Source organism: Ptychodera flava, chromosome 13 (genome assembly GCF_041260155.1).
Source record: "Ptychodera flava strain L36383 chromosome 13, AS_Pfla_20210202, whole genome shotgun sequence".
NCBI lineage: Eukaryota > Metazoa > Hemichordata > Enteropneusta > Ptychoderidae > Ptychodera > Ptychodera flava.
This window is the reverse complement of record NC_091940.1, coordinates 2080001-2101917: the sequence shown is the minus strand read 5'-3', so window position 1 is coordinate 2101917 and position 21917 is coordinate 2080001. Positions and strand designations below refer to the sequence as shown.

The 21917-nt window shown below is 35.2% G+C and overlaps 1 protein-coding gene across 1 annotated transcript in view; it reads left to right on the top strand.

The window, feature by feature from the left end:
- Window positions 1-21917, top strand: part of LOC139147065 (glycine receptor subunit alpha-1-like) — a 49354-nt gene that overhangs the window by 6434 nt on the left and 21003 nt on the right. The window contains exons 4-6 of the mRNA XM_070717922.1: window positions 11321-11538; window positions 16776-16858; window positions 17275-17409. Coding sequence (XP_070574023.1) covers window positions 11321-11538; window positions 16776-16858; window positions 17275-17409 — 436 coding nt within the window. The remainder of the gene's footprint in view (window positions 1-11320; window positions 11539-16775; window positions 16859-17274; window positions 17410-21917) is intronic.

The window sequence follows — 21917 nt, the reverse complement described above, 5'->3', positions numbered from 1 at the left end:
TTTACACGTGTTAAGGCGTACTTATTAGCTCCGCTGTCAGCGACGCGGAGCTTATCAAATAGGTTGATTTTCCGTCGTCGTCCGTCGTCCGTCGTCCGTCGTCGTCCGTCAACAATTGCTTCTCCTCTGAAACCGCAAGTCCAATTGCTTTGAAATTTTATATGCAGCTCACTTGGGGTGATCTCACCTAAGTTTGTTCACTCGTGATCAGTAATGTGTGAATTTGCATATTTGTATTTTTGGGGCATTTTTTGGTGTTTTTGGTAAAAAAATCTCTTCTCTGGAACCGCTCGTCCGATTGCTTTGAAATTTGATATGCAGTTTACTTAGGGTGACTTCAGTCAGATTTGTTCAAATCGTGGTGAAATTTGCATATTGTATTTTTAAGGCAATTTTTGTCATTTTGGTAAAAAAATTTTTTAAAAATCTTCTTCTTCAAAACTACTAGTCAGATAGCTTTGATATTTGGTACATATGTCCCTAGGGATAATCTATTTCAGATTTGTTCAAATTGTGCAGAAATATGCAAATTTGCATTTTTAAGGCAATTTTTGCCATTTTTGGTCAAAAAATGTATTTCTCTAAAAGTACTGGTCTGATAGTTTTGAAATTTGGTATACAGGTTTCTATAGAGGAACTAAGTAATATATATGGAATTTCTGATGAAATCTGTATTTTTGTATTTTGGGGGCAATTTTTGCCATTTTTGGTCAAAAAATGTGTATTTCCAAAAGTACTCATCTGATACCTTTGAAACTTGGTATACAGGTTCCTACAGATAAACTAAATGATATTTATTGAAATTATGATGAAATCTGCAATTTTGTATTTTTGGGGCAATTTTTGCCACTTTTGGTCAAAAATGTGTATTTCCAAAACTGGTCATCTGATAGCTTTGCAATTTGCTATACAGGTTCCTACAGATCACCTTAAATATATTTGTTGAAATTATGATGAAATCTGCAATTTTGTAATTTTGGGGCAATTTTTGCCATTTTTGGTCAAAAAATGTGTTTCTCATAAAGTACTGGTCTGATAGCTTTGCAATTTGGTATACAGGTTTCTACAGATGAGCTTAGTAATATATGTGGAATTTCTGATGAAATCTGTAATTTTGTATTTTTGGGGCAATTTTTGCCATATTTGGTCAAAAAATGTGTATTTCCAAAACTACTCATCTGATAACTTTGAAATTTGGTATGCAGGTTTCTATAGATGAACTAAATAATATTTATTGAAATTATGATGAAATCTGCAATTTTGAATTTTTGGGTCAATTTTTTCCATTTTTGGTTAAAAAATGTGTTTCTCAAAATATACTGTTTTCGTGTCTTGTAAGCCCTTGGGGCTGGGTGAGGCAACCAAGCTGTTTAAGACCACACATGACACTTTAATAAATTGATATAACATACAGCTTGTAGCATAACATAACTGCTCTAACAGCTTTGAAATTTGGTATACAGGTTTCTATAGATGAACTAAATTTGATCTTTTGAAATTATGATGAAATCTGCAAATTTATTTTTGGGGGCAATTGTTGCCATTCTTGGTCAGAAAATTTATTTTCCAAAAAATTACTCATGAGATAGCTTTGGTTGACATGTTCTTAGGGATGATCCCATGTGATATATTCAAAGTATGATGAAATCTTCAATTGTGTATTTTTGCAGCTATTTTAGCTACTTTTTTCTGGCCACTGCATTGAGCTATCAAAGATTTCCACCTTCTTCATCAACATGTGTCAAAAATGTTATTCTCTACATAAATACAGCGGAGCTATATCGGCCGCTAGGTCGCTTGTTATATTCCGAATGTACGTGTGACCTGATGAAATCAAAGAGTAGCTGAAGTGTACAGATATACTAGAGAGCAGAACGTAAAGAAAGAAACACATACAGGGGATGGATGGAGTAATGGTAAATTACCTTGATGAAGGTCAGCTAGAAAGGATTAAAAGAAAAACAGTAGTGTAATACAACGAATACCGAGAACCAAGAAAACAATCAGTTATCAGTCGATATCACCAAACGCAAATGAAAGACCTCTCTCTCTCTGTACATGTATTGACTATATTGACGGGCGCTTTCCGGTCGTATCGAACTTCACACTGATTAAAACTCCAGTAAGCGTTTGATTCGTGTTTGATTCTGAAAATATTCATGCGATGATTTTCTTTATTTTGATAATGTAGAATTAGTGCTTTGTTTAGGTGTATTGACTTTGGAGGATGATGTGCAGGTCAAAGTTGAGATATTCGGTAGAACATTTGCATGCTGAATAAGTATTGCATCTTGTCCTTTATGAGTTTGAGTCTAATCTGCATATATTAGAGCGACACCTGTTGTATACCAGCGTGGACACTAACCAACATGTGATTATCGAACAGGAACATTTGTGAAATTGATTGCAGCATAGACCTTTGTCGAGGGTCTATGATTGCAGTAAGTCCATGGCTGTAAAAGGCTCTTTCAGATAATATGCTTTCTGTCTAACTTGCCTCCTTGGTCAGTGTCGCCATTGGCATTTCATGCAGCTATAGCACGCCATTACTACTTCAACTCAGGGTTATGTGGCTTCTTGAGTCTTTACTGTGCCTTCATGAATGTACCACGTCAGTGTTGTTACTGCTAATGGACAAACTTTGCAAGATAACAGTCGACTGTTGCCAGTCAACAATTCTGTCATTACTCACCAGACATCTCAACTTGCACGCAACCTATAAGACTAGAGGCTTTAAAACATTGCGTCATCCGCCAAAAACAAATTATTGTAAGTAGCTCAATGTCAATCAGTATCTCATTCTCAACTAGAACATATACATTGGGTTCTTTTTAATAGAATGTCATTGAGTTTATTCGTAATCTACTCAATATAAATCACTTCGTGTTTGGTCAGATTGTAACGACTTCCCTTTCTCAGAAGCATTTAAAGTTAAGACACCCCGCAAAGAACCGTTAGTGTTTATACAGTAGTAAACACAGGGTCGAATCCGCCGATGAGTTCATAACTGAAAAAATAGTTTTAATGAGAACAGAAATCTCTTGTGTTGATATCAACGAGATCAACTTAATTACCTCCCTGCGACATGATTCTTGAGTTGGTGTGTTTGTCACAACCACGTGTCATAATTCCCCCTACAGTACAATAAAATTGTCAATATCATCACCACGTGGCAACGTTTCAACAAACGTAAACGATATAGAATGTACAACTACAGATATCCGAAAGGCTTTATTTCGGATCGACCTAACGTTTTATTTGTTTGATGGAATCAAGTCAAATGAACGCCAGTAGTGACCTTTTTTATGATGTAAAAATGACTGCCTGGTATGTAGTAAGAGACTCAAACCATTTCACTAAGTTAACTAGAGCAGTTATGATTATGCAAGTCTAAGCTTATTCTGTTCGGTCTCATGTTTGCGAGTATCTCATTGTCTCTGCGCTATCTCCGAACGTGTTCAATCTCTGCGTGTGTCTTTGCAGGGTTGCTATCTACTTGGAATGCTTAGGTAAAAACAAATATTGATTTAAACCTAATGCAATGCGCGTAAATTTTAAATTTTTCAACAAAGTTTTTATTTAAATACTGAAAAGGTTCATAAAATACATGCATATCATATCCTAAAAATCATTTTTATAGCTCACTCAGTGAACTACAATGTCCTGGTTTGTCTTTATTCATAAGCTGTATGATTTAACATTAAGGACATACGAAAAGATGTTGGCTGCTGCTTACATCAATAACGATGTCAATTCATGGAAGTTAGTCTGTCTATGCACTGCTATAAAGACTCTGGTTAGAAAATAAATTGGCTAAAAATTCTCATGATATAAATTATTTAAGGAAAGCAATGCCACTGCCAGCTTAAGAACGCAAGGCCTCAGCTTTCCCGTGGTGATACAGTATGTCAGTGAGTCTATTGGAATTTCTGTGTGTTTGTGTCTCCATCTTATCAGTGAAAAAGTGTAGACCTACTGGTATTGATCTCGCTGTAGAAGAACAATGCTATGCAATAATACATTTTGTAGTCTGATCTCGTAATTCAGTTTGCACCTGCAGCTGATCTGCCGTTGACCTATTGAAAGCCAACTTCTTCACTCATTTTTCCCGATGATTAAGCTGTCCCATTTATAATAACCACGCATTCATTTATAGTGTCCCCATGGTTTAAAATAGATCCGCATTAATTCATTGAAAAGTCTCGTATTATCGTGTGATAAGGCGGACACAAAACGTGTCAGGTTGTGAATAAGGAGCAGACGTAATGGCAATGTATTAAAGTTACTGTGATTGCCAAGCCACTTTTACTCATAGAAATGTGAGCATCAAGGAAAGCGTCCAACAAATAGACACGTTGGCACGACACTTTTAAAATTTGAAATAACCACAGGTATTCTCGCTAACAAAACGACTCGTGTCTTCACTAAAGTATGGACATCTGGTCATTTAGGGTCAAACAAGGTCAAATTATCACAGAAGCTGACATTCGCAAAAGGCTGTAATCATAACGCTGAGGTATTGAGTATAGCGATGACACAGAATAGCACATGAGTATTTAAAAATAATCCACGGTAATATATACAATATTTAAAGCATTGAAACGCAAGAATATGTTTGAGTATGTAATCAAACTATCCAGCAATTTCGAGTTATGGCACTTATTAAAATTCAAACAAAAACACCTGCCCACCAAACCTGCATATTAATGCTTTAAAATTGTTTATTGACATGTGGACACTCTCCCTATATATGTATTAAAATCTATGAACTTGATTTCATTTATTTTCTTTTAGTTTTCGGATCGTTCGACGTACAAAAATGGAACGAAATCATTTAATATTTTTCATGGCTATGGGGATCCAAATATCCGACACAGTTAATTGTTTTTAAATCGTCAGTGGATGACGACAACAGACGACGTAAAGCAATACTTTGTTGATATTTGCTCAGGGAAAAATATCAACCTCGGTTAATTGCAATCAATTGAATATCCAGCAGGTTAATTGCATTACCATAGCAGAATAGATCTAGCCCTGGAACAAAGTGGGAAAAATTATTGCAATCCGTGTGAAGTCTTGTAAGTAAAACAGGGATCATTTATTGCAATCCGTGTGAAGTCTTGTAAATAAAACAGGGATCATAGAACTGATAGAGTTTGATTTTGAAATTACATATCTCCATAAATTAAATTTTTTATGTAATTGTAGTTTGAACTACCACATTCCGGCAAAATGCTACAATTTCTTTTTAAGGTGCCGTTACACTTTATCAAAACACTTTTTTAAAGCGATATTATTTATCAGAGATGAAATGAAAACCCTCTCATACCATATATTTTCAAAAAGCAGTGAATCTAAAATAAGGTATGCTATGGTAGCAATAGTTTACTCAAGGAAGGAGTACAAAACCTCGATTTTAGTATCAATGATAAAAATTAATGTAAGTAAAAAAGTTCATGATATATAATATCTCATTTGAAACTAGAATATATTTAGGGAAAAAAAGTTTTGTTTTGCATTATCTACTCATATTTATATGACAGGTGTTTGAAGACTGACATTCAAAAAGGGATTAAAATCATCATGATAAACAAATAAATGTGACTCATAAAATTCACTTTATCGCCGAACAAAATTGTCTTTTTGTTGAATATTACTTAAAAAACATAATTTGACTATTTCACAAATTTGACCCAGCCAGAGTGGAGTCTAAATGTTTTGAAAGGTGAAAATAGGAGAAAAAAGCCTGAAAATCGGGTGATTTGCATAAATTTATATAAATTTACACTAAAGTCTTCTTTCTCAATCAACTAATGACTATTTGTCATGAAAATTCAATGAATCTTTGCAAAATAAGCCTTAGGGAGTTTTAGCAAAATACGCTGTGTTATGTGCAATCTCAGTCTCAGTGTACTATTGAAAAATTCAAAAGACAATTTTGTAATATTATTGCTTCCGATGTAAACTATGGCAATCAAAAGCCTATTTAGATCATTCTTTCTAGGCTGACAATTAACCTTCAATGTTAACGCATGTTGTCTGTCAATAACTGTATTATTGTACTGTATTATTACCATTTCAAGTTCCACTTCTTCAAATAAGCTTTTTCATAAAATTATCAACGTTTACAGCATTTTGTAAGGATGACCCAAATGACAAGTCTCAAACAAAGGTGTAAAAATAGCTTATGGTGTTTTCTAATTGTAAGACTTTACACAAAATGACAACTCGGTGTAACCAACCCCCAGGAAAGCTAGTTTATTCTGCTGAAATATCAGATCATGTGATTATCATCATCGTAAACCACGCGGCCCTTTACGGCAACAGCGGGTAACGCAAACCGATTTTTGCGTAGGCCCGCGGAGCGGAAATCATGTCCTGGCTCGCGAGAATGAGTAGTTATACTCTGGTATGAAATTTGCTCTCCTATACTCTCCTATTCACTTGTCGATTCTCTGAAATGCTCCCATGTACGACTTCGATAAAACAATACCAGCAAAATGATATTACTGGTATGTAATATGAAACCTTTTTTCAGCAAACGTTAATAATAGTGTTCAACACTATGTATGAAGACTAATGTATTAGCCAAATTAGACTGTACATTCGTGACGCAATTTAAGAGCGAAAAGATTGAAAATCTTGGTAATGAAAATTCTGCATAATATAGCGTTATATGCGTTTTAGCGTCACTCACAATAATTTTTCTATGTCCAGGCAAGTTGTTGATGTATGTTCTGTGCCAAATAGACTTTATAATAATCAAACTGTAAAATTTATATATTCTGTAAAATTTATATGTTATCAACAAAAAACATCAGAAGCTCCAATCTGTTAACTAGTATAGGATAAAGCCCGAGTACGAGGGCTCTTCTGGTATATAAAGTCCAACCCACGATAAAATGTCGAGGCCGCAGGCCGAGACATTTTATCGTAGGGTTGGACTTATATACCAGAAGAGCCCGAGTGCGAGGGTTTTATCCGACTTAAAAACTATCGCCCCTAACTGATATATTTTCGTTTTCAATGTATTTACGTCAACCGTCCCCTTTGTCAATGTAACATGTTTAGGATATGAATTAAAACTTTAATTGTGAAATAGCCTTCCAATGTAATGGAACATCCTATAAATGCCCAAGGGCACATTATATAAATGCCCTAGGGCACAGCAGATGTTGTGTTGCAGCTGGTTTCCGCCATGTTACCAAATTTGAATATTAAAACGTACCAGATGTCTACAGAATATGACATGTTCACTTTTGATTGGACAGTACTTTACTACGGCGCTGTCATGTGTCTGGAATTTGGTGACACAGGCTTTACGAGTAATAAAACACACCTGAATTGAGCACTCTGATTGGTCAATCAACAGTAGATAGTTTTTAACTCAACGTAAAGCAGCATAATTTTGTTGTATTCATAGAATGGTGGCATTAAGAAAACTTGAATGATAATTTTAAGAGATGACGAATTTGGGTGTTAAAGGTTATAACGCCCGTAATATATTTTAACAATATTTTCGCTAATACACAAAGTGAAAGCCCCGGACATTTACGACATAAAGTCGACCATATCATATAGAGTCTGCTATATAAAGCCTGCCATATAAATTCTGTGACAGTCATATAAAGTCTTTCATATAAAGTCTGCCATACAACTCTTGTCGCATTCATTTTTTGTTTAGATTTTTAAATGGAAGACCGACGAAATCGAGTCCTACTTACAGACTACAAAAAAAACACATAAAAACTTTCAAAATAAAGTTCTAAATGCAAGCCAAACAGAAGTCACCATAATTGGTAGTGTGATCGTGTAATAGAAAGGATAGAAATTACAGTATTAGACATGCTATTCGAAAAAAAGCGTCTGCGATGTCATCACACCGAATGAATATCAACGAATTAGCTAAATAATGCAAACAGCTAAATTTGTCGAAAGTGGTGCTACGAAAACTTATTTGGGAAGCATCACTGATGTTGTTGGTAAATTAGTATGAAAGTATAACATGTGAAAATTGTCCCTTATAACACATGGACATCGGTTAAAACGCTGACAAGACACCCACATTGTGACGGTTGATATGATGACTTAAGCGCACAGGAATTTCTTAATTTTGTTTGGTCTGGCTTTGCTCCGTTATTGCTTTTGCCGAGCGAGGCAACCATACGCTATTATTCTACGTTCTCAGAGAACAAATGTTGAAAAAGTATTGCAACTCCGCTCAGTAGAACGAATATACTAAAACTTACACTACTTTCACTGAAGGAGACATTGGCTGAATAAAACTTACATTGCTTTTACTGAAGGAGACATGGGAAGAAAAACTCACTAGAGCTCCCAGATCTTTGATTTTAAGGTGTGTTGTAACATATTTGACGTTTATCGCCTGACAACAAACTTGAAGTTTCCTCATATTGTTTGTCGTGACTGTTCCTCATTAGACGATTGACCAACTCGATGGGGTTTTGTCACGAATTTCCGACAATTGTGTCGTTGATTAAAACGATCTTACATGTTGACGAGCTTGCAGGAAAGCCAGACTCGTCATATCCATTGAATGCTTTCTTTAAAAATCCACTGTGTGATATCGATTGACGCAAAATTGCAACAAACGCCAGAATGTGAATTTCATATTTTCTTCCTAGATGCAGGAAAAAATAGTTGCGAAGCAGTAACCTTGGCTACAATCTACACACTACGGGTTCACCCTGCCGACGAATTCCCCGAACGTCTCTATTGAGTGGATCGTTTTTAGCTCACGTGTTCACACGTGGGCTAATGTCATAGCGATATCTGTCTGTCTGTCCGTGTGAGTGTGTGTGTGTGTGTGTGTGTGTGTGTGTGTGTGTGTGTGTCTGTCTGTTTACACGATAACTCAAAACCACCTAAACAGATTCGAGCCAGATTTGGTACACAGGTACCATATGCTACTTGCAAGAACTGATTAGATTTTGGTTAGTGTGGCTTGCATATTAATGAAGTTATGCAATATCATTTTTTTCGTACAATGGTTTCCCTATGGAGACGGTAATGACAGTGTAGACATATATCAAGAAATACTGCACAAAATTTCATGAAACTTTTCACAGATGACAATCTCATAACATTATGATGATACTGTGAGTGTCATGTCAATTATCTGCTCATTTGCATATTTAATAAACTTTTGTTATTAGTGACATAGCTCTGAAATTCCTGCACCAAACTTGATGATACGTGCAACAAATATTGATCTGATATATATCTAATTATACTTAGAAGCATTGGGCAGTGTCAAGTTAATAAATAGCTCATTTGCATATTTTATGAAGTTTTATAATTAGTCATATAACTCCGATATAACTGCACCAAATTTGATGAATTCTGCTGCAGATACTGATCTGACAGATATCTAACTGTGGTGTAAAGCATTTAGTTGTGTGGAGTTAATTAAGGGTTCATTTGCATATTTAATGAACTTTGTAATTAGTGATATTACTCCAAAATTACAGCATTACATTTGATAAAACTTGCTACAGATATTGATCTGATAAATATTAATTATACTTAGAAGCATTGGGCGTGTCAAGTTAATAATTAGTTCATTTACATATTAAATAAAGTTTTGCAATTAGTGATTTAACTCTGAGAGTACTGTGCGAAAGTTGATGAAACCTGCTACATATAATGATATAACAGATATCTGATTGTTCTTATTACACGCCTCACACGGGTGTCGATCATATTGGTATGAATTGGGTTTATTGACAGGAATATTGAAAAACATAATACAATAAATCCTCGTCAGAGATAGTTACTCTGGCAGTAAGCCATATACACGCCCGGTATAGACGTCTAGTCTTATCAGAAGTTTTCTTCCACTCTGCGTCGTGTGCTCAATTGAACTGCTGTCAGAAAATACAATGTCTGTCCTTGTTCTTATGTTTTGGTTAATGATTATCCTGAGGTCTGCAAATGTTGCGTAACATCTCCTTGTTCGTCGTTTCGTCACTTTAGTATAAGACAGGTCAAAGGTACAATTGTTTTACACAACTTCATAGCAGCCAAAAAGTATGCAGTAATTCATGTCATACTGTATTATTTCATGCGTCCAGTAGTGTCTGATAAATGTCAATACATGTCGAGTCATCAGCAGTCAATTTCAATGCTTGATAACAAAGTTTGTAGTTTTGTCAAACTCAAAGTCATTCTTTCCATTCGCATTAGCAGGCCAGGTTGTTGTGTTGAGTAAATGCTAAAATTTTCTAGTCTGTTTACTGGATATCCAACATTCTGCAAAGCCTACTACTATAAATGAACCTGTTGTAAAACACGTGAGCACATTGAGTTCATATCTGGTTGAGTTAATGTTGATAGGTTCAGTAATATTGCATTTTCTTGCCAGTTTGACGCACCATCAGAACAACAGTGTGATACACTATACACTCAAAAACATGGTTGTATGTAGCGTCACACCAGTGGACATAAGGCATAGCAGGTTAATCTAAATATCGTGATCACAAAGTCGTTGAATTGAACACTTTGTGGCAATAGAGTGGTTGTTGGGTTCTATATTACGCCTTGATATTTGCCGCTAAACTTGACAGAATACAATAGTTACTCTTGAAAGGTGGAAACTGTTCTGATAAATTATTACATCGTTTATCATGTAAATTCAACCAATCAGCTTAACCTTTTGTGACGTAGGCGGCTTTACTAACTTAGGAAAATATCTAAATGTGCTGAAAATAGATTTACCTGAACATTGACATCACATTCACAAGGTTTCTTTAAGTGTAGTCGTGTGTTTTCATAGCGTTGCATCATTTACCCATCATTGTAAATCGTGTGTTTCCAACGCAATGCATTATTTACCCATCATAGTAAGAATCATGTGATATTATATTTTTGACAAATGTTCAAAGCGTTAGACATGATTTCAAATCGCATACTCATATTCCGTCAACCTATTTCCTTTTTTTTAAATATTCCAATATAAAACTATATTCCAGAGCCGCAAACATAATGCTTTAACGTACGTTGCTCATTTATTTCGATGCAACAAATTTAATAGCTATATGGGCCAGGGTTAAAGAGTGTATCGACCTTTGATACATAGTATTATCACCGCTACATTACCTCCGTGTGTCAACGCCTTCATTTGATTGGTCCAAATGTGTGTTCATTTGTGATACCGCTGTGATATGTGCAACTATGCTAGTGTTTGGTAATGTTTTAGCGTATTCTGCAACCATACACATTTTCCTTGCTTAATTTGCTAAAGTTAAATCACTTAAATGCAATTTACTAGCACATTAATAATTGATCTGATTTTCATCAGGATTATCGCGTGACATTCTTCATGAGACAAAGATGGAATGACCCTCGTCTGTCGTTCAATGGTTCTACCACAATCAGCTTGAACAACAAACTTGTCGACAAAATATGGGTTCCTGACTTATACTTCATCAATGAAAAAGATGGAAAATTTCACACGATAACAGTGGACAATAAGTTACTACGAGTTTCACCGAATGGGAATGTATTGTACAGCATGAGGTGAGATTCACTGACTTAAAATCATTGTTCTGGAACAGAATATTGAGCTATATAGGAACTTGTAGTCATAACTCATAACGATATAGATGATAATGAACCCCAAAGTAGGTTTTACTTCTCGGATGAAAGTCAAACTGAGCAAGCGAGTATTCGTATGCAAAAATAACCCGTGCCATATCGATGTCTCTGCCGATATACGATCATTTCCTTTTTAATCAGGTTCTATAACACAGTCATGTCACGCTTCTGTCTCACCTAACATCTCAATAGACGATAACTCGATATTTTGAATGCAGTGTACTCTCTGCTACAGGATCCTCACTGCTTGCTGTTCCTCTTTATAGACGTTACACGTACCAGAATTAATTTCTAGAAGTGCGGCAAACTTTGTACAGCTTTGAAACTGAACGGTTTGTCAGTTGGATTCTAAGGAAATGAAAATTTACATACTAGAAAAACGTCAAATTCCGATTTGCCTTAGGTTCCATATATTTCAATATTCCAACATCTCGACTTACACAACTCAATGTATTTCATTGTATTTCACTAGCACTGTTTCTGCCATTATTACCTCTACTGCCATTGGCTATTTTGCAGAGAAGGTAAACTTCTGTATAAAATGACTGAACGGTCAAAATAATATTCAATTTATGATGAAAGAGCAAATGTTAGAATTCCAGTCAAAAATTAACGTCCTCTCTAAGCTTCGGCTTGGTTAAGCACCTTGCTTCGTCTATAATATAGTACGCGTTACTGGGTATTTTTGGACCGACTGTGATTAAACTACAAAGCTATTTACTATGTAATTTACGAATATATCACTAAAACTATTGGAGATATAAATGACAGATGGTTCTAGTTACGTGATTAGAAGACATCCCAAGCTAATCGTTTACTTTTATCTAAGTTTTTAAGACATTCAATATCGACCAGAAGACATCATCATAATGCTTCATTCACATGTAAATCTACGGGAACAATTCTAGGCTATCTAATCAGTATCCACTTTTACCTCGTGAACTTTGCCCTACAAGATAATAACATAATGGAATTTTAAAGAGTTACATGCATTCGTTCATTACTCGGACCAAGACAATTATTAATGCTCTGTTACTCACACGATTTGATGCACGGATGAATGGGCACAATGTTTACGATCAGCTGCCTTTAGCTGACCCCAAGTGGCTGAGAAAATTACTCAAATTAGCTCATGGTCCTGCTAGGATGAAAATCCTAATGAAAGACGAACAGTAAAACTAATTAGTCAAGTAGAGTGACAATCATCGCAATTTTGCCCAGTTTTATTTCACGCTAAGTAAACATGAACACTACGTATGGATGAATGGTAGTTGTGATTTTAACAAAGCACCATACCGCAAGCCTTGAAAGCCAACAGCAAACACACTTGGAAGGCACAAAATCAATATTGCAGCAAATCAAATGAATTCACGATAGAATGAAATCCTGTCAAGCTGTAATAGTTACACCATGGAAAGATTCATTCGTTGGGTTTAAAATCACATGTATCAAAATTCAATGAAAATTATATACATTTTTGCGTAACATTAACAAACCGTTAGAGGGAGTTTCAAAAGAAAAATTGCTTTCGAGTGATTTTAATGCGTATTTAAATATCAATTTCGAAAATTATAACAGCAATTAATTACGCCAAATTATCATTTGCGTCATAAGACGCACTTGAATGAAATAATATGATCACGATCAATAAAAAGATTTTTAAAAACCACATCAGAACATTGGATGAAAATAACAGTTAATTTCTAAGAATAAAACACCAAATTAAAAGTGCATTTAACAATACTATGGTTAATTTAAAACAACATTCGGTTTTTCTAGATCTAACATTTCAATGTGAAAGCGCTAAGATATGCAACTGTATTGGTGCTTGTGTCAGAAAGAGCAAGTTGAAAGACTAGTGAAATAGCTAATTAACCTCAAGTAAACAAATCAATAAAAATCGACAATATGCTGCATAACCTTTGTTGTGCATTTATTAATGTAAAACATATCGACTTTCAGGAATCAGAAAACATTTGGTTCTGCAATATAGCATAACATAGCACTATAAAGCTGACTTGTTTAATTTAGCTGTCAATTTTCAGATGTCACTGGTGAACTTTTTAATGATATTGAAAACGATGCCAGGAGACTAAGTTATTTTAATTTAATTTGAACGAATTAACGAAATACTCGGTTAGTTACACTGAGATCATAAGCTGTCTTACTCAACCTTTTGCAACCTAGTTCGGCAAATTCGTCATCAAAATTTAATCAAAAATCTATCATTCTCCGCAGTAACTAAAGACAGATTATCATCATTCATTTTATAGATTGAAGCATGGATCGTTATGATTAATTTTTCGATTGTGTCTATCTACAAGCTGTTACAGCGGCGATACTTTTGTGTGCAAAACGTTTATATTACCGTAAATGAAAGTTTCAATGCTAGCTGACGACTTGTACAATGTATAATATTTTTGACTACGTTTAACTTCAAGAGCCGTCGTTTCTGTTTCTTTGTTCATGTCAAATATTTTGCCAAACGGCTTTTGTCGACAATTATAACCAAGGACTTTGATACATTTTTGACTTGATTAAAGTCAGCTCATTTTGATACGCTATCTTTTTCAGTGCGAACAGTGTAATATGATTTGCTTTGTTTCAATCAATGTGTAAATTGCTGAATCCTAATGGTATCTGTTATTTTAAAAGTCTTGTGATTTGCTCGAAATTCTGAACGATTGTTTAATGTCAATTATAATATTTGACTGAAGTGACCTGGTTACGGCGATTACAGTTCACTCAATACAATTTTGATGTCCTTTGAAGTGTTGTTATGGAAACGTTTGAACTCTTGTTCCATGTACGTGCGTAGGAGGTCGCGACGCGATAAAATGCAATTTCACTTGAGCTAGCGAATAACACTCGACTACGAAGATCGTCGACTCTCTAAATATTGCTTTTCTGTTCATCACTTTGTTGAGAGATTGATCGATAATGACAAACATACAAGCCTTATAAGCGAGACTTATTGTTGTCTCTGTTTTGCTAAAGGTCAGCGAGTCTAGCTGATAAAATCTATGAGGGTAAACTATGTGATGGTCACAGACTTACCAAATCATAACGGACACCATTAATGACCCCAAGATGAATTCTAGAGTCATGCAACAATTCTGTAATTTGTAATCTCAACTTTCATCGAAATACTTTAAATGGAGCGCAGACAGAAATCAAATGGTAAAAGAAAAGTAAAATACTTTTGATAATTTGTAAAATAATTTCTAAGAGGAAGCTTTTATCACCGCATTAGGCGATGAACCGTGATTTGCTTTATCACATTGCAAAAGAGACAATATTCAAGTATTGAAACCGTTTTTAATTACTTGATACGTCCATCCGAACATGAACATGACCGCCTTTTATTTTTATGGGTCATTTCAATTAATTTTACATTACATGTTAATGTTTTAATAAGGTGCAAATCAAAATGTATATCAAAACGTGATGACCTCGTATGGCATATTATATTTGTACTGGGAGTGCAGATTCTAGGTAGATGCTGTCCGATATTATCCAAATTAAGTATCTTCACGCTTTAAAGATCCACAGTTCATAAATGCTCCTAAAATCAAGGAAGATTAAAAAATCCACATGTTTCCTAGGAAGATTTTACCATTATGTTAACTTCTATCAAACTGTATTTAAAGAAATGCAAAAGAATAAAAAACTTGTCAACACATACCCCAAGAGAATCGGGCTAGTATAAAGCATTTTACTGATCTTAACTTGTTTTTCATAACGCTAGAGTAACAAAAACACAAAGAGATGCAACGCCGATATTGGGCGATCAGCAGTGTCACTAAACTACTCATATAGGCCTATAGTCTTACACTAACGCCGATAAGAAAACGCATTCTGTCTAAACATATCTGGAATATTAAGAACAAACAAAAAGTAGTGAATGTGTCTGTTTACGATCGAGCAGTCACATGTCGAAACTTTATCAGACTTGCAATGCATATCAAATCAAAAATTTTCAGTCAAACAAATGTAAGTTCGTAAAGAATAGTTCAAACTGATATTAAAATGATCACACGAAAATGTTGCCTGTCGAGTTACTTGGGACCCGCATCTCTGTCATGTTTATGAAACTTCACAAAATACTATCTATTTACTTTTAATAAAAGTGTCAAGATGCTTGATTTCTTTACGAGAAAATTGCTCACTATCTTCATTCCTCGAGGCGTATGCGTCTTTGTGTATTGAAAAGCCGCTGTAGACAAATATTTTGTACTCTGTGCCCAAAAATGAATGAGAGCATTTTAATTTTACCTTGCTTTCTGCTCCTTTGAAGGCTTAAATTTTACATCACAAACTAACATAACTCGATAAATCGAAAGGCAGTTTGTACTCCCATGCGAAATATTGCCACAATGAAAAAAATAGAGGATCTTATACGTTTAGTTTCGAATCGATGCCCTTCCTACGTGAATGAAAAGCAAATGATCAGTTACGAATGGTGTTATAATACTTAAGAAGTAGTAGTCATTGTTTTATCGTGAGATTGTAATAGTTTCACGGTCGATATTTTATTGTTCAGTATATTATCGACGTGATTACTGTTGGGTTGTTTGTGAGCACTTGTCGTTGTATTACACCGTATATCGTTACAATCGTCAGTATGATCTTCCAGAAACTCATCCGTTGATGCGATGCAAGCATCCATGGCTAGATTTTGAATCACAATGTCACGGAAAATGTTACAGAAAAAGTGCAACATTAGTCACATTAGCGACTATATAGCCAAGAAAATTTAACATTCGTCTCACAACCGCCTTTATGTATAAGCATATATTAGATTGCTACTTGGGATTTCCTGTAATCGTGTTTATTTGGTAAAGATGTAGAGATCAGGAATTAGTCTGCTGTAATTTACGTACAATTATGATCACTGTTTTGAAAGTTCCAGAAAGCCTCTAAATCGACGTTAATTGGAATCATAGTACTTTATAAATAATACCACTATATCCAACTCAATCAAACCTAATTTAATGAGAAACCTATGTTATCTGCATACCTTATTTACGTACGTAATACCTTTGAAAAGATCTAACCGTTCGTGTTGTCTGAGTATCTCTTGTTATGCTGCACGGTCAGTTGTTTTATATTGTAAAGTAAGCCCTTTATGCAGACCAGATTTGATTATGTCTTTACAGACTGACATTGACTCTGGCTTGCTATATGAATCTGCAAAATTATCCGATGGATCAGCAAGTTTGTGAAATGCTTCTGGAGAGTTGTAAGTACACTTACCACTTACTTAGTCAAAGGTATACCACGCATGCGCCATGTATTATCAATTAAGCCACGTAGTAAGTTAAACGTACCATGTATGCTCCATGTGCTGTCAATTATGCGAAGCTTCAATCAGTTCAATTAAGATTTGTAGGAACCTTACAATATGGCTAGTAATCATAATCGTGGGAATAAAATGTAATTGTCATTGTTCCTATTCTTGTTCTCGTCTAATGTTCTCATATCGTCACCACCATCATCATCATCATCATCATCATCATCATCATCATCATCATCATCATCATCATAGCATTATCATCATAATCGGCAGCAGCAGGATCATCAGCAGCATCATGATCATCTTCGTCGCCATGTCGTTATCATCGTTATTTCTGTTGTTGTTCTACATATATCTTTCAGATGGCTACACTACGGAACATGTGGTATTTGCCTGGGCTAACAAAGGCGCTGTTTCTCTCAACAAAGAATTGAAGATGCCACAATTTGAAATAACAAGTGTTGATATTACAACCAAAATCAATCCATATACGACTGGTAAGAGAAATAACGATCATATTTGTGTGTGAGTCGATTGCTGAAATCAATGTGGTCGCATTTTAAATTTATACTCCTAAGTTTAACTTTTTGATAGCATATCATTGATAAGCAAACTACTGTGGCCGTATACAGATTTATAAGGAAACATGTCATTCAGTTCAGATGAAGAACGAATACATTGCTATATTTGCCCCACAATCTAGAGGGCAATACATGTACATATTGCTGTATTTGCCCGTATGATCACAATCTAGAGGGCAATACATTGCTGTATTTTCCCATATGTTCACAATCTAGAGGGCAATACATTGTGTATTTGCCTGTATGATTGCAATCTAGAGGGCAATAAGGCAAAGATCAAGGTTAATGCTCTCAGTCATTGAGACATTTCATTCTGAGTCATCAAGCTTAAATTAAACTATTTCTCATCTCTTAACGGCGGAAGAACTATAGTATTACAATCAAACAGCAATCCAACGTGAAATATTTATAGGAAACACCTTTAAGTTAAAATTACGATCTATCATGACACTTCTTATTCAAGTGGTTCACCCCGAACGTTACCTCTATATCCTTGCATTTAATTAGCACAGCTGCGGAAGGATATCAAAAAGTGACATGGCCCTTATAATCTCCTTTATCACGTAACACTGTAAATACTCAAGAAATGTATTGCCTGATACAATCAGAAACTTGTTATGTTCTAATTGACTCATCATACAATTATCAAGACGACATTTATCTTTTATGATCCATATGAAAATTAATAAGCCTCTAGTTCTACTTTACCACCGTCGACATTCTGACATGCCGATATATCTGACTTGTTAAAACAAATTGGCAGCAGCCTGTTATAATGTATTGTTGTCAATCAAATTGGATTCTGGTTGTAAATCAGAACTCCGTGGTCGAACCTTAATGAACCGTTTTACATTGACGTCAAACACAGTCGAAAAATTCAATTCTGACGGCCAGAATTCATTCAAAACTTGCTACAAAAATGTTTTGAAAATTGTTGAGAGACCGAACAATATTGCGCGTTTTAGTGAAATCATGTATAACGGTGAAGCATGCCATGAGACTGGAAACTGATGTTTCATTTTGCATTAACTGCGACAGTATATATAGATAAGCTTATAGGTTGTATCGTGTATCATGTGTAGATTGATAACATGGAGGTCATTCAAAATTAGTCTGTTAACGAAATCAAGAATGTTTAATTTTGTAACAACGATACCCCGATTCTACAGAAACATGACACACACAGTCTGTTTTGATTGACGGTATCTATACTTTGAACATGAAATCGGTTTCATGTGTGTTGGACAGTGACAGTCGTTTACTATTAATACATAGGCTACAGTAGCCATACTGTGTTTCTGCAAATGAGGCAATTTGATCTCCCGAAAACACCAAACTTAGTAACGCTATATATGAAAAGAGGTCTTTCAGGGTCCTAGCCGCATCCCCCAGGTTTTGCAAAGATTCACGATACTGTCACTCATGAACTTTCTTGCATTGATTAAATGTTGCAGGATTACACTGCATTAAAGTTTAATCGGAATGAAGTGATATACAGGTCAATTAATTGACTTCCTAGTATATTGATATCTACACACTGGAAGGTTTTATTTCAATAAAGGACTTTAAGTATTTTGAGTATTTTGACTTCTTTTATACATTGTATCAATATCAAATCTGAAGACTTCACTTTGTCATTATCTCAGCCAAAGTAGGTGGTTTTATCAGCGATTGATCAGTTTTTTAAGAGGATTGACATAGAGGCTTCACAGAGAAGACGACATATATAATCTTGTGCATAATGCTGTCAAACGTTATTGCTTCTCAATTCTCGACTATTTGATCTAATCATTTGACGAATGTCAACGAAACATAATTACAAAGAACCAAAATTCAGTAAATCTATTAATTCAAATTGTGTGAAATTATGAGACAGCGGGGTAATGGAAGGAAAAGAAATGTTTTGTTTGAATAACAAAGTTAAGAAACGTCTTTTTTTGTAATAAGTATCTCATTCACATCAATAATAACAAACGGAGATAGTCGTGATCATTACTTTAAGGGCGAAAAGATATTATGGATTGTGTATCGCATCTCCCAGCTCAATGAATTGTGTAGCAGCAAACTTTACCGACATGGGCGAGTTTGAATTGCCAAATACTATCTTTAATTTTGTCATATCTAAACTCCCATGTAGGACCATTTTGATATCCTAAAGTCCCTCTGAGAGCGTCCTAAAATTTCCTGACATAACCGAGAATTTAGACTCCTTGCTATAATTACAAAACGTGCATATATAAGTTAATTAGTACATTTTGTTATATAATACTTTGTTAATTAATACATTTTGTGTATTTTGCCATTACAATTGGCGAAGTATTGTTTCAAGAGTTAGTTTTAAACTGTGTATACAATCATGTCCATAATTGCTTTTATCTAGTGTACTGACGTAACTCATGGTTGGGGAAATTAAAAGTAATGTTTTTGTTATAAAATAACAACACCGAAAGGGTAGTCCGGGAAGAGGATGCCCTCTACGTCATCGTTTTAGCCAACCGTAATTATCCGCACGTGTTTTGTATTGTTTCTATTCAGCCAACCGTAATTATCCGCACGTGTTTTGTATTGTTTCTATTCAGCTAACCGTAATTATCCGCACGTGTTTTGTATTGTTTCTATTCAGCTAACCGTAATTATCCGCACGTGTTTTGTATTGTTTCTATTCAGCTAACGTAATTATCCGAACGTGTTTTGTTTTGTTTCTATTCAGCTAACCGTAATTATCCGCACGTGTTTTGTATCTAGTGTACTGACGTACCTCATGGTTGGGGAAATTAAAAGTAATGTTTTTGTAAAACCAAGGACAACACCGTTTGGAAGTACATCGAATTATTTGAAAGGGTAGTCCGGGAAGAGGATGCCCTCTACGTCATCGTTTTAGCCAACCGTAATTATCCGCACGTGTTTTTATTGTTTCTATTCAGCTAACCGTAATTATCCGCACGTGTTTTGTATTGTTTCTATTCAGCTAACCCTAATTATCCGCACGTGTTTTGTATTGTTTCTATTCAGCTAACCGTAATTATCCGCACGTGTTTTGTATTGTTTCTATTCAGCTGAATGAATAGAAAGCAGTTTGCACCATGTGAGGAGCAAGAAGACGGGCTATGCACCTCTCTGTTCCCTTTGCACGACGTACCAATTTTCCGTGATACAAGACTTTGTCCTTAATTTCAATATCTAGATTCTATGAGTTCTTTATCAAAACGCTTTTGCCTGCTCTTCATGTTTACAATGGTTACGAAAATGCACTCCAAAGCAAGGGGAGGGCAGCAGCTTTCATTTAATCAAGATTGTTTTGAATGAAAGCTATCGGGCAGAGAATCCAATTTGAAGTTTTCGCAGAGAAACTTATTCTTCCCCTCTAAGACACTCTAATTCCTTTTGAATGAACCATTAACAAGCAGTAATATCGTCCCAGAACTAAAGTTGATACTGTTTTTCACAGTCATCCCCCATATTAAATGCTACCGGTACTCGTTTTCATACCGCGTCACTGTCGTTCCGGAAAAAAGAGGAAACACTTCTGTTGGTCACTTTAAGGTATTTCCCATGATGTTCTTTAAGGTTCAGGGCTACCAAAATCCTAGTTTTAAGAAACGTTAGACAAATACATACCAATAACATAAAATTGAAAGTATAAAATGGTTCACCTAAAATTTCACCACTAGTTTATGAGATAATAAAGACGGCAGGTAATTTTAAAGTTGAAATATGTAGCACAACCAATTTCATGGCACCTTCCACGAAAAACTTTCATCGACTAAACTTTTAAAGGCGGGTAAAATGTAAATTAAGTATTGCCATGACTCCGGAGAGTTGAATTTCAGTCAGTAATTTGGAGATGTTTACCAGTAGACAAGCTGTCTGACGAGTCGTACTGGGATTTGACATAGTGCTTCAGAAAGTTCTTGCCATGTCGATCATCGATCTTGCCTTATATAGATCATTTCTTTTCAAACAAAGGTGGTAAACAGTAAACCGAGTATTTAAAATATGCAACGCACACTGCATGTACACCCTAACTAGAACCTTCAATGTAATGAACCGACTTTGCCGCATTAGTTTATTTGATTCGTCAGTTAGTTACAGTGGATTCAGTCACATTTCGCTTGAGTGAGCTTCATCAAACTTTGATTCATCTGTGAATGTGTAATGACAAGAATGATAAAATTGACGTCTAGGCGTGCAATAGTCGGATAAATTTTCTTTGAAACCTTAACATGGTCGTTACTCTCAAAAGTAGGATGTGTTCAACCACGTTTTAATACATTTTTACTTTGATTGTCGACAATGTTGACATGAATGGTATGGAATTGGGTGACTCGTGAAATATGCCAGAGCTATGCTGAAATTATGAAACGGACAGGCAAAGTCGAGTTCATCCTCTGATTTGAGGAAATACTCTCGATATAGTAGACTCG